Genomic DNA, 13,980 nt, shown 5'->3' on the forward strand with positions numbered 1-13,980 from the left:
ACGGTTGTGAATCGTGGAAGGAAAAAGACCCAAGGTACAAAATATTTTAAACACTGAATTTGGTAAAATTGTCAATGGGAATTGATAAATTCAATTGCTAAACAGTTAGGCTATACAGTGTATCATTAAGGACAATGCAATGTATCACTAAAGACAATAGTAACAGATTTTATTTCATTAGTCAAACTGAAGTGAACCACTTACTACCAAATTGACACTATACAGTAAAGGATGAAATGACATGGTATTTTTTCTTGAAGTTATTAACGATGTACCCCAACAACAACAACCTGTTCTAGATGTTCTATATCAAATTTTTAAAAATTTAATTGTTAAATTAAAAAAGTTTTCATGTATAGATCAAATTTATAAAAAAAATTAAAAAGTTAAAAATCATATGATACTTCGTTAAATTAATTCAAAATAATATATAAAATATTTTTGTTTTAAATGAGTGTAAAAATTTAGAGGACACTAAAAGAAAACAAATTAATAATTTTATTATGTTTATCCTATTAATTTTTATCATTTTATTCCTTTAATTTTAAATAAGTTACAAAAAATTATAAAGTGACACTTAAATATTTCTTCAGATAAAAAGAGAAAAAGAAAAAGTTATCACTCTATTTATAAGACAATTGTATTTTATAAAAATAAGTAATTTTAAAATTTGTATCGTAAAAAAATATTTTTCAAAATTATTATATTTTTTAATAAAAATAATACAGAATATTCTATTGTATGGCGTTCTGGAACGGGCCGTTCTGAATTCAGAACGTCCCATTCTGAAACCAGAACAGCCCGTTCCGGTTTCAGAACGGGCCGTCCCAGTTCCAGGTGTATTCACGAAATTTGGCATCCACGTGGCCAACAGTTAACTCCGTTTAAATCATTTAGACGGAAGTCCGACATTGTAACCAATTAATTTATTAAGGACCAAATTGAGACAAAAAATAAAAGTGGAACTAAATTGAAACAAACAATTATTATAAGGGGCCAAAATAAGTTTTTAGCCTAACTATTTCAACTCTGTAATTATAATGATTAATCTTAACTTTAAACTTATAATTACAATTGAGTACAAAAAGATAAAAAACTATTACTATTATTATATTTTAAATTATTTTATAAAATAGTATATATTCACAAATCAACAATAAATGTAATTCAAATTATTTCCCTTATTAATCTAACAAATCAATCCGTAAACTTATTTGACTTGTCAAACTTAACAAGTTAAAACAAAATAATCTAATTATATATAAATCATTTTTTTAAGATTTAACTCAACTTTATTTACGGACTGACCATAGACCAGACCCAAAATAACATCTCTAGTTGTGGGGCATAATAAAACAACTTAGCCTCGCAAGTTAACACGATTTCTCAGCCTAGGCTTGGCGGAGTTCAACGAGTTTACAATTTTGAAGAGTTCACTCGCAAGTTTTACAAACAAATTATGACTATTGGTGAATACAGAGCTACACATTTTTATAGCATTACACATATTAATAACAAGAAACTCGTCATAAAGTTTGGTTATGATCGTCCGCAGCTGCATAATTTCACGGGGATAAAAAAATCAACATCCTAAATGATTCAAAGTTTCCTTTTACTCGAGTTACAGAAAAATTACTCGGAGGATTAAAACAATTTTATTACTGAGCCAAATATATAATGTACCTCTGAAGGGTTTTCCAGCAGCAGCTAATACCATAAAACACTGTAATTAACTTACATTAACATGATTTAGTAAATAGAGTCAGCTGAGTCACAGCAATTTTGAGCCTAAAGGATAGGTCAATACGGGTGATGCTAGTGAGATTCTAGCATTCACCAAATTGCTCATCGTTTGTAAAATATACAGCAAATTTTGCGGTTAGAATTCAGCATCCAGCAGCTTCTATTGCTGCACTCCAGTGAGAATGAGCTATTCACAATATCTGACAAGGCAAAAAATGACCTTGATTTCTTCTTGTAACTTAAAAAAAGTAAAAAAAAATCTGAGCATTGAGGCGGACGAAATAAAAATCAAGCAGAAAATAATGTATAACTAAGTAGAATGCAGCATCTTGTAGATCATTCCGTATATATCATGTCCCATAGTAGTCGCCCATGTTCTCAACAAGATAGTCATATGGTGTAGCCAAACCATACTCGTATGTTCCATTCAGTGGAGCCACCCTGTGAGAAGCTGAATAGACACCACCTATGCCAACTTTGGCATTAATTTTCGATCTGCCTTTGGCAGCCCTTTTGTTGTCAGGTGGAAACTCAGCAGAGAGCCTTCCCATCTGCTTCTGCAGATCAGCAACTGAATCATTTGGGACCTTTGTCTTGGAGTTCTTCTTACCATCAACAAGCTTCAGTTCCAATCGGTACAGGGCACAAGCATCGCACTTGCTAATCTCGTATTCATAAAGGTGCCACTCAAAATGGTTCAGTGGCTGTGGATCCATATAATAGGATCTCTTCAGCCCTCCAAATTCATTCATCACTTGCTTTCTGGATTCATGCCAACCACGTCCACTATAATCTGGCAACGACCTTTGCTTTCTGTTTCCACTCTCAAATGCTCTTCGCGGCTTATCAAAGAAGAGCCACTCCCTAATAGTCTCACCCTCAAGAACAGACAGATCAAAGAGCTCTGCAATTAAACAAGAAGTGAATTAATTCAAGAAAGAACAATCTTAACCCTTGAAGCAGATACTTTACTAAAATAATAGCCTAACACGTCAAACAAAGAAAAGTGACCAAGAGATCAAAAGTACCAGGCGCATTCCATGGAGACTTTGCAGTTGCTGCTCCTTCACATTCTGGGATGCCAACATCTTTTCCTTGTGCCTTTGCACTAAGAGCAGCAAAAAGTAAATTATCCTTCAAACCAATGCCTCCAGGTCGTAGAACTGGGGCCATACCTGGTGGCCCTTCATTCAAAGCTAGGGCAGCATGAAAGCTACTGCAATAGTCTTGACACCAGTCCAACCCTTGTGCAGGCCTTGGACAGTCCCAAAGAGCACATTTTGGGCCTAAGAAAGCCGAAGGAGGAGGGCAGATACTTGGTAGGTAGCTAGATATATGAGGAATAGCATCCTCCTCACAATAACTTGTACCATTAAAACCAGTATAAAAGCCATTATCATATTCCTGATGCATATCAAACTGATGATACTCTAAAGCATGCCCACCCGGATTGTTAGCTGCCACATTTTGAACACTTGAGGTGGAGTGTTTGCACTCATCAACCAATGGAAAATCATGTTGCTGTTGGCCCTGATTTGCAGTTAAACCAGGAAACTTATTACGATCAAAGATGAAACTCAACGTTGAAACCAGACCAGTATTGAAATACTGGGGAAAAAAAGTACAGTGTAAAAGCAGATGCTGCCCCTCGCAGAAACATGTCAATTTTTAAAAGAAAAAAAGCATAAACTCTAAAGAATGGCATAACCATCAGAGCTTCTCTTTTTTCAATCACATAGAAAGATTGAAAAAGAACATTAAAAAAAAAAAAAAAAAAAAAACTAGCATATGGAAATACTAAATAACCACTCGATTAGGGTAGGTAATGTCATCTGACAGATATAGACCCCAAACAGTATGCTTTCACTTCATTCGATCACACAGGTAATCTTAGATACTTCAACATCTTGCAACAAAAGTGTAGTATTACCAAGAAATGTATATTGTACACAAAAAACTATGTTCTAAAAATGGACCCACATTGGACAGATCAACCAGAAAACCAGGAACTGGTCCAATATATACTGCACTCAAAAATTAAATAATCCAATGACCAATTCTCTCTGATAAATACTTTGATATATATCATGCACCATAACACCCATCAACTGTCATCATGCTATTTGGGTGTTTCCCTCTGTCCAGGTTCAAATTCAAACCCCAAATAAATATATAACCCCCCGTCAACCCAGTTCAACCATGTCAAACCACCCAACTCTACTTGTTCCATTCACTGCCGTGGCCAGCCTTGTTATCAGAAAATTGCAAAAAAAAACTCAATTCATGCTTTCCTGTGAAGAAAGTTTCTCTAACATCAGGGTTGATGGTCAATGTCTGTACCATGCAACCCATCAGAGTCAACATTAAAAAGTTCAAGCAACCTATGGAGCACGATCAAGCAAAAGTCACTTCAAGCCTATATTTATTTATTTATTAAATTCAGAGTCTATAAACCGAAACAAATAACTATTTAAAGATCGTATGTTGGTTCACAAGTAAAACTAAGAACAAATTTGAATAAATAACCACATCAAGGGTTTGGTCCAACTTAGTCACTTTCAAGTATGTGCACAAAGTAATTGGAATTAACAACTCAATTTTCCCCAAGCAATATATGAAGGGTTGCTTTCATCATGAACAAGGATCAATGATTATCAAATCATGAATTAGATCTAGTATCTAAATTGCCAGTCGAAAAGAATCATCAATTATGATATTGGTGATCAATCACCAAAGTACACACACACACACAAAGTAAAACAATAAAAAATAAATAAACAAATAATGGAAACAATAATTTCTTTATTGTTCATGCACATTAATTATTAGGTTTCTCCATGCTCTTCTCTCCCTCACTGTAAAACAAAACCTAGCAAGAAAGACCACTATTTTTCAGCTTCCTCTTCTGTTATCTTCTCTTTTCTACCATAGTTCATCTCAGATCCAATAATCCAAGGTGTGTTTCACCTCCTACCTCCCCACAACCCCACCAGAGGCTCTCTGTCACTGGATTAGCCATGTTCTCCCAAGCCCTGATTGATGTTTTGCAGTGTCACTTCATTTCATCTAGGCAGCAAGTGATGGCACATCTGAGGTCTAAACCCACAGAACTCTCCACTAACAAGATTTGTCCACACCCAACCATCACCTTAGTTCATCATCACAGGGCTGATTGGCCCACTACCCCTCCAAGATTTGATGCACCAAAATTGCAAAAGAATTGAGGTTCATGCAATTATGCTATTATTACATTGATTGCAACAACAAGATACTCCAAGTGATCATATCAATTGGGCAAATCAATAGCATGAATCAATTTGCAATGCACAACTCATGATTCCAATTTTGATGTTAGGGATAGCGGATAGCCAATAAAAAGTTATGCATGAACACCTGTATTTTGAAACCATAAAGTACTGTATATATTGGGAAAAATTGAAACCAAGATATTGGACACCTGTATCCCTGTTCAGTGACTAACGTCTAATTTATTCCTCATTTCCTTTTTAATATATAATACTCCCAGTCTCCTTTAAACTGCCTTCCCCAAAACCCAAATATATTGATATATTGTCATGTTTTCCATTGTGCGTATCTGTTTCAATGTATTCACATGAATTCTATATAAATAAGAGATGAAACTCAATAATCAAGAAAGGAGAAACGAGTTATGAAGTTAAAAAAGAAAAATAAACATATATAATCATTCAATCCAACATCGGAAAATAGACTTGGTTTGGTACACTCTGATCGCCAGGACTAAAACAACCCCACTTCATGTTCATTGAAAAAAATAATAAATAAAATCTACCATATCACCGTTGGTCTGGATTAAAAAGACAAAATGTCACAGCATAATATTTTTCGTCTTTCATTGGACAGTATCAAACATTTCTGAAGCATATGTGATTTATATACATGAAGTTAGAGTAATGCACTGGATAAAAACAAAGAAACTTTCAAAATCAATGCATAATCAACTAATGCCACGATCACAAAGACCTGCAAAATTATTATCACCAAAATTGTTTGTTTGTCCACCAAAAAGAAAAAACACTCACCTCTTGGAACATGACCTTACCCCCAGCCTGCAGAGTCTGATCATTAGGTTCAGACTTGGGAGCAGCTAACGGACTAGAGGCATCATCTTCCTCCTCACAAAGCTGCAATAGCCGGCAGATATCGGTGGAGAATGACCCAAGGCTGCCACCCTATATTAACCCATAAACATTATAGTTCACAATCACAGCTTTACCACTAAAACTGCATTCAAGTTCGCACATGTCCATGCAATTAGAAAAGTACAGGTTAGAAACAAACACCCATGATAGATATCTCAATTCTCAAACAAAGTTCACCAGTTGCACATGTTACCACAATGAACATGATCTTACTTGCTGCAGCGAGGAAGCAGGCGAGGGCTCGTTGAGCTCGGCCTTCCACTCGCGAAGCATTTGATGGACTTGTTCCTCAAGCACTGCAGCATCAACCGTGCGGCTTTCCTTCCTAGCAAACTGCAGATCCAGGAACATCACCTGCAGGTCATCCACACGGTTCTTTGCCTTGTCCTTAAAGAGCCTGTGTGATACAGACTTGCAGCTGTTCTTCGGAACCTTCTTCATTGCTAAGCCTGAAGTTCTGCTAACAAAACCATACATTCATCAATATCACAAACTGAGTTTCAGTCCACCACAAAACTAGAACCTACCAAAAACACAGACAGAAAACCCAAAAAAATGCACACAACTTGCAGGAAACATTATCATGATCAGAAGCATATTCCAGCATCACACCCTAAAGACCATATATTCTAACACAAAGAATCCAACAAACCCACCTCAAAATTAGGTTAAATTCAAATTGCATTAAAAGATTCGCCCCCAATTATAACTAATTACCACCCCACACCTCTCCCAAAAAATACGGAAGGTTAGAAACACGAACCATTTCCTGATGAAAAGTAAACCCTAAATATAGATCGAAACAATCAAATAGCTAAACATCCATCACAACAAGAAATAAACCCAAAACTTCAAAATAAAAATAAAAACAAAAAAAACGAAGTTTAGCATCATAAAATAAACTCAATTCCTAAAAAAAAACGATAGCAACAGTTTGAGTGAGCACCGAAGCATAACCGACCCAAGTCAATATTTAGTAAAAGATCGAAAACTCAAAACGTGAATTAGATGAAAAAAATATGGCAGAACAAAAGGAACACCAGAAAAATGCTGTGGAACGATTGAAAAGTGATCTTTACATGGGGCTAAAGAAGGTTACCTCAGATTTTGTGTACTCACTTCCCCAAAATTAAAAAGTATATATATAAAATATTAATGTGATTTTTCAGCTGAAAAAACAAAGGTTTCAGTTTCCTCTCTCTGTCTCGTCCAAAAATTGAGAAGGTGAGGAAACTGATATAAAGGAAAGGAATGGAAGTGAGGAAAAGAGAGAGAATAAGAAAATTGCTTTTTGTGTTTGTGACTCTGTCTTCTTCACTCGGTTACTAATTGCTTTGCTCACTCCCGAGGCAATAAATGGAGGGTAATACAGTAAAAAATGAAAGTGCGTTACTCCATGATAGTATTAAGAATATTTACTTCATCAAATATTAATTTCTTTCTTAAATACTCTCTCACCTATGTTTCAAGAAGAAAAAAAAAGAAGGTAAGTTTCAAAATAACTCTGCCACATAATCACTATGCATTAATATTAATGGTAAAAATATATTTTTCGTCCCTTATATTATTTATTAATATTTATTTTATTTTATTTTAATTAATTAAATTAATTTAGTTCTATTTTTTTAAAATATATTTTAATATTTGATATTTTATTTTTTTCGCTTAAATACTTAACTGATGTGAAATATTTAAATGAAAAAACGGAAAGTTAAACATTGAAATATATTTTAAAGATGTGAGACTAAGTTGATTTAATTAATTAAAGTGGAACTAAATTGACACTAATAAAAATATAAGAAACAAAAAATATATTTTTACCTATATTATTTTATACTATACATATAAGTAAAATCTACATTAATAAATAGATTAAAAATTAATATTTTAAAAATTAATTTTTATTTATTAAAAATGATACATTATACTGATCACTTTTTATAAAATATTATTAAAGCTATAAATAAAAAATAAGTGATTAAAACTACATTAAAAATTAATAGTAATATAACACTTATCGTGAAATTTAACTTTTTTTAAAGTACAACATTAATTATAATTATAAGATAGATGGAGTAATACATGTAAACATTAGTTTCCCTCTCTTTCACCTTATAATAAGAATCATAAATTCATGTAACAAGAAATATGTTTCAAAATAATTATTAGTCTCATATAAATAAATATCAATTAATTTATTTTATTTAGTGTTAATGTCTTTAAAATATTCTTTTATTTAATTGAGATGGTGCTTTTTATTATCATTTTCTATTTTTAATATCAAATTTTAAGGTGAATTTAGATAAATAAGTTATTTTTGAAATTTTTATGAAAACTGCAATAAATTTATATGAAATTATGCAAATGCATTTTTCAATTAAAGTTTTTTTTTTACTCCTTAATCTATTTCTAATCCACTAGTTAACATTTTTATTTTTAAATGAGATTGATAAAAATTAAATAATATTACCTTCACTCTTATATATAAGAAAAAAAATAAAAATTTTATTTTGATCCTAATTATTAGAAACATAAGTTTATCTTTAAATATATTAATTGGTAATTTTATTTTATATCCTTAATTTATTAAAAATTTATTAATGACTTTTGTACTAACTTTTCATGAAAGTGATATATTTATTGAGAAACTAATACTATAAATCATGCTTATTAATTACAAAAAATATTCATTAACTTTTGAGTAGTATCATTAAATATAACTCTTATATACACTATTTAATTATATGAGTACTTTTGGAATAAAATTTTAAATTATAACATCATTAATTATAATTTACTAATTTAATTATTTTTATTAGTCTTAATAAATTAAATATTTGTTTCTTATATATAAAAATTAAGATAATATCAACCATCTTTCTAAGTCAATGTAAATTTAGCTTTTGTTGCCTATATTCGAAAACAAATAAAATATATTTTAATTTTTTAACGTAGTATTACATATTAATTATTCCATCCTATCAATTATTTTTAATGTTTTAGACTTTTTATCCATAAGAAAGATTCCATGGACGTGATGAGAATCTTTTATTTTATTTTTTTATATATTTTACATATTTCGAATAATATTAATTAATATTTTCTCATATACTACTATTTAAATTAATTATTCTTACTCTTTTTTAGCTTATCAGTGAAGAATTATTTATCCTAAAATTAAATGGAATTATAAATAATATGTAAGAAGAAAAAATAAGTTTAAAAATAAATGTCATATTTTAATTTATCCGTAAAGTATTATTTATCACTTTTCTATTTATACTTTTATTAATATTTTTTATAAAGTAATTACTATTTAGTATTATTTTTAGTAAAGAAAATTAATCTTAAAGATAATTTCATAAAATTATTATCCTCTTTTACATATTTTTTTATTTTTTCATGACTATTATAAAATAACTTAAAACAATATTTATTATGGAACGATAAAAATAATCTATTTAAAAAAGATGTTGTGTTATATTGTGAATTTTTTACGTAAATAATATTTTTTTAAAAAAATTTACCAAACTAACACCTGTACAACTTTATTTACACAACTAGAACCGTTTACTATTCACACTCAGAATTCGGTTCCCCGGGAACCAAATTCTGAGCTTCAAAATTTTTTTTTTCTTTTTTTGTGCTCAGAATTCGGTTCCCGAGGAACCGAATTCTGAGTTGTTTTTATTTTTATTTTATTTTTTTTTGTGTTTTCTGCTAGTTTGCGCAAGTCTGGGAAGCAGAACGGCCCGTTCCGGAAGCAGAACGGCCCGTTCTGCTTAAACACATAGAGTGTTTTTTTTTAAATTGGAACGGCTCGTTCTAATGTTAAAAAAAACACTCCATGTGTTTAAGCAGAACGGGCCGTTCTGCTTCCAGAACGGCCCGTTCCAATTCCCACACTCGCGAAAAATCAGCCATAAACTAAAAAAAAAAAGATTTAAAAATAACTCAGAATTCGGTTCCCGGGGAACCGAATTCTGAGCACAAAAAAAAGAAGAAAAACATTTTTGAAGCTCAGAATTCGATTCCCGGGGAACCGAATTCTGAGTGTGAACAGTAAATGGTTCTAGTTGTGTAAATAAAATTGCACAGGTGTTATTTTGGTAAAAAAATTTAAAAAAATATTATTTACGTTAAATATTCTTATATTGTATCTAGTATAAAAGATTAATAATAATGTTAATTTTAAAAATTATTATTTTGTTTCATGAATTTATTAAATTTTTTATCTATATAAAAAATACTAGAATGACAATGTAATATTTAAAGTTTTAAAATCATTTAAATGCTAATAATTATTAAAATATTCAAAATTACACTACATAATTCTTAAAATATGGAGATAAAAAAACATACAATGATAGTAAAATAGCTTTTATCTAAAGAAATCAAATTCGATACGCAAAGGTTTGCAAGACTCACATACACTACTCAATTAACTTAGTTAGATTATTAAAGTAGTGATTAAATTAACAAATTTTAATTCTTTATAAGCTATTTATTTAGAGTTTACTGTTTAAGATTATAAATTTTTAAATACTTAAAATATTAAAATTATGTAAATAGTTGATCGAAAGTCTGTGGTAATACTTTTAAGTATAATTTTAATACCTTTATTGTTTAAAAAATGTGTATTAACTATATATATATATATATATATATATATATATATATATATATAATTTTTGTGAGATCCGTAATCTTTCTCTTTCCTCCTTTCTCATTTTTCCTTTTTCTCATTCCCTCTTTTTTTCCCATTTCCTTCTCCCAAACCTCTTTCATTTCTTGTTGATTCTCAAGGTTGTTGAGCAATTGGTGTGCTAAGGAGCTTTGAATCCAGAAGTCGGATTCTCATTCCATCTTCTTCTTCTTCAACCTCGGAGTAGCTCAAAGTTCATCGTTCACTCCGTTTCGAGGTAAGGGAAGGTAGAAATCTTAGATTTTTATGATTTGTGGGGTTGTTGATTGAGTTGAGAACTCAAAATTTGTGTGAATTCTGAAAATCTAAACTAGGGAAAAGGAAATTGAAGTTATTTGCTTGCAAAAGTTGAAACTTTGTTGTTCTTGGTGATCTCCTTGAAAACTTAATGCATACATGTTATGGTTCTTGAAGTTTTTGTGTTACATGTGGTTGGTAATGTTGCACTTGAGTTGTAGCATGGATTGGGTATATTATATCCTTGGGTTGTAGGTTTATGAAGGATTTGAGTGAAAATCGAAGGTGAAACCCATGGGTTTTCATAAATCTTGAAACTCACAGCCATGGTTGTGGGGGAAAAATGAAGTAGCAGAAACTCACATCCATGGCCATGGATTCACGGCCATGGCCTTGGGGAAAAAATGAAGTGGCAGAAACTTGTAGCCATAATCGTGGATTCACAACCATGGCCGTGGAAAGGAAATTGAGCTGACAGAAATCCAGCGCTAAAATGCTGATTTGAGTGCTGCAGCACTGAGAGTATATGATCGAATTTGGCTTTGAGGTCTTCGTGAAAGTTGTAGCCTTGGATGTTCCAATGGCGCTAGAATCACCCAAAAAGGAGGTCTAGATCTCCAGTTATGACCTTTTTAGTGAACAAAGGGCAAGTTATCAGGATTTAGGCTAAGTGTTGCTGTTTTTAGAATTTTTAACAAGGTGGATGATGGAATTAGGACTTAGTGTATTCATGAGAGTTGTAGGAAATCTTCTTATCTTTCATATGAGATAAGGATGAGAGTGATTGGAGTAGTAGAACTCCTTATGGGTTGTTTTATATGAAGGTTGTCAGTGTAGAAATATGTGATTTTGATAAATTGCATGTGATACATGTTGTATGATGGGTGAAATTGGTGAACATGAATAGAATGATTGTGTCTATTGCATGTTGTGTGTTATATGATGATGAGAATGAGCATTGATATGCTATCTTTGTGTACTTGAAATGATAATAAGCATTGGAATGCTATATTTATGTAGTTGAAATGGTGAGAGCATTGGTATGCTTTATATTATTGATATGCTATGTTTGAATTAATTGTGGAGCATTGATATGTTACTATTGTATGAATTGTTAAGCATTGGTATGTTGTTATTGTATGAATTGTTAAGCATTGGTATATTATTATTGGTTGAGATGTTAAGCATTGGTATGTTGTTATTGGTTGAGATGTTAAGCATTGGTATGCTATACATGATTGATATTATTGCTCTCTATATGCATTGACTGGATGTGATGCATATAATAGATGTAGGATAAGGTGTGGCATTATAGCATGATGGATAACTTAGGATTTGAGGAGAGAAAATTATTTTGAAAACTGAAAATCCCACACAGTGTATCTTGGAGTGGTGCTCGAGTAGGCCTTTGTTTAGAAAACCCTCCTTGAGTATGTGTATTTCTTGGAGTAGGTTTTGAGGTGTGTTGAGTCTCCTCCAAATCCTTAGTTAGTAGTTTAGTAAGGTAGGAGGTCGAGGGCTACAACCCTTAATCAAGTATGTGGAAAGGTTGTGTGGTTCCTCTACGATAATTAGTGGACGAATTTCATATGTAACTTGGTAATGCATGCCAAGGTCGTAGTAAGCCTATACCCAGTTGTACTACTCCTGACAGTGGAACCGGACTTTCCTAGTGTAAGTGATGAGACCCGAGAAACCAGAAGAGGAATTGGTATCCCATTTTGCTGTGATCGAGCCGACGCTTTGGGCGTGAAAACGATTGGGTTGGTTCAGTAGGGTGGAAATCACTTAGATGGCTCATGTTGTTAGGAGATCTCCGAGTTGAAATGCGTAACGACGTATATGTGTTGATGAGTTGATATTGTGACGATATGAGTTGTATGTGTTGATGCATTGTGAAGGTGTTGTTGAGATGTGTGTTGTTTATGTGTTGTGCGTTGTATGTTGAACAAGTTGATGATGAAGATAGCATTGCTAAATTACCTATGTTGTAAGTTGCTTTTAAATATGTGTTGTTGGGAGGTGTGTAATACATGTGTTGTTTGTTGTTGTGTTGAATATGGTAACTATTATGATAAGTTGTATAGTAGTTTGTGTTGTGGTGTTGATACTGTGTTGATGTGTTGAATCATGTTGAAATAATGTTAAGATGTGTAGTATAAGTGTTGTTTGTTATTTGTGTTGGATGTGAAGATGATTATACACTTGTTGTGTTACATATTTAATTATTATGAGTTGTTTATTTTTTCTAGCTTACCCTTGCATATTTTCATGTGGTTTGAACTGCGATGATCATATGATGTATAGGAGCAGGGTAGGGATAAGTTAGGAGCTAGCTGCTAGAAGCCACAAGAGATCCCTGAAGTGGATGTTCCTTTTATAGGCTATCTTATAGGAGCAAATTTCCCTATTTATAGTTTGATATTTTTAGTTGTTTGCTTAATAGCTTGTGTTGTAAATATTTTTATTTTACTATTTTAGTATATATTCCAATAGTATGTTGTATTGTTTTATAGTGTAACGGTCATAGTGGGTCGTTACGATTTTAATATTTTGAGTATTTAGGAAGAAAAGTAATATTCGATGATTAAATTGGTAGTTTGTTATAATATTAATTAAATTATCTCATTACCATCTTTTTATGTCGGAAATATAATAAAAAGTTTTAATTTAAAATTAAAATAGATATTATATATTTCTAAATTAATTGTAGTAAAACAATCATATTAAATATTGCATTTCTCTTAAAAAAAATATTTTTTTTTATACATGAAGCAAGTACACTAGTTGATGATATTTTCTTATTTAATACTACTTTCTTTCATATAATTTGTCTTTTTAAAATAAAGTATATTTTCTAAGAAAACTATTAACCAGTTATTAATAAATATAATTGATTTTGTTTCAAAATTTAAATTGTACTTTTTTCTATTCTTTCCAGCTTTTATATAGTTTTTGTTTTTATTTATTTATTTTAAATAAAATGATATTAATTATTTTTTTCAGTTATATTCTTATTCAAACTCTAAACAATTGATTAAGTTGAAATAATCTTACCCTAATTAATCCACATTTAGTAGTCTAATTAATTTTTAAAAGTAAAAAATAATAGAG

At 31.2% G+C, this 13,980-nt stretch overlaps 1 protein-coding gene across 2 annotated transcripts; it reads right to left on the reverse strand.

The window, feature by feature from the left end:
- Positions 1-1,632: 1,632 nt before the first annotated feature.
- LOC109791294 (transcription factor VOZ1) lies at positions 1,633-7,251 on the reverse strand. 2 transcript variants are annotated; one of them, XM_020350574.3, is made up of 5 exons: positions 7,024-7,251; positions 6,138-6,384; positions 5,805-5,954; positions 2,772-3,273; positions 1,633-2,647 (listed from the first exon to the last, which is right to left on the reverse strand). In XM_020350574.3, the coding sequence occupies exons 2-5, from the start codon at positions 6,363-6,365 to the stop codon at positions 2,094-2,096; spliced, it is 1,434 nt and encodes a 477-aa protein (XP_020206163.1). In that variant the 5' UTR covers positions 6,366-6,384; positions 7,024-7,251; the 3' UTR covers positions 1,633-2,093. The 2 variants fall into 2 exon arrangements, with proteins under 2 accessions (XP_020206163.1, XP_020206162.1); XM_020350573.3 differs by having other exon boundaries at positions 6,138-6,381; positions 7,024-7,250.
- Between the last annotated feature and the right edge of the window lie 6,729 nt (positions 7,252-13,980).

Source organism: Cajanus cajan, chromosome 3, assembly GCF_000230855.2.
Source record: "Cajanus cajan strain Asha chromosome 3, NIPB_CcT2T_4, whole genome shotgun sequence".
Taxonomy (NCBI): domain Eukaryota; kingdom Viridiplantae; phylum Streptophyta; class Magnoliopsida; order Fabales; family Fabaceae; genus Cajanus; species Cajanus cajan.

Bases quoted from the DNA above. Each gene is read 5' to 3' on its own strand.
- LOC109791294 (XM_020350574.3), bottom strand. From the start codon at position 6,365: ATGAAGAAGGTTCCGAAGAACAGCTGCAAGTCTGTATCACACAGGCTC. The intron at 5,955-6,137 runs GTAAGATCATGT...GGGTTAATATAG, and splicing joins CTGCTTCCTCGCTGCAGCAA to GGTGGCAGCCTTGGGTCATT. The intron at 3,274-5,804 runs GTGAGTGTTTTT...ACTGCAAATCAG, and splicing joins GTAAGGTCATGTTCCAAGAG to GGCCAACAGCAACATGATTT.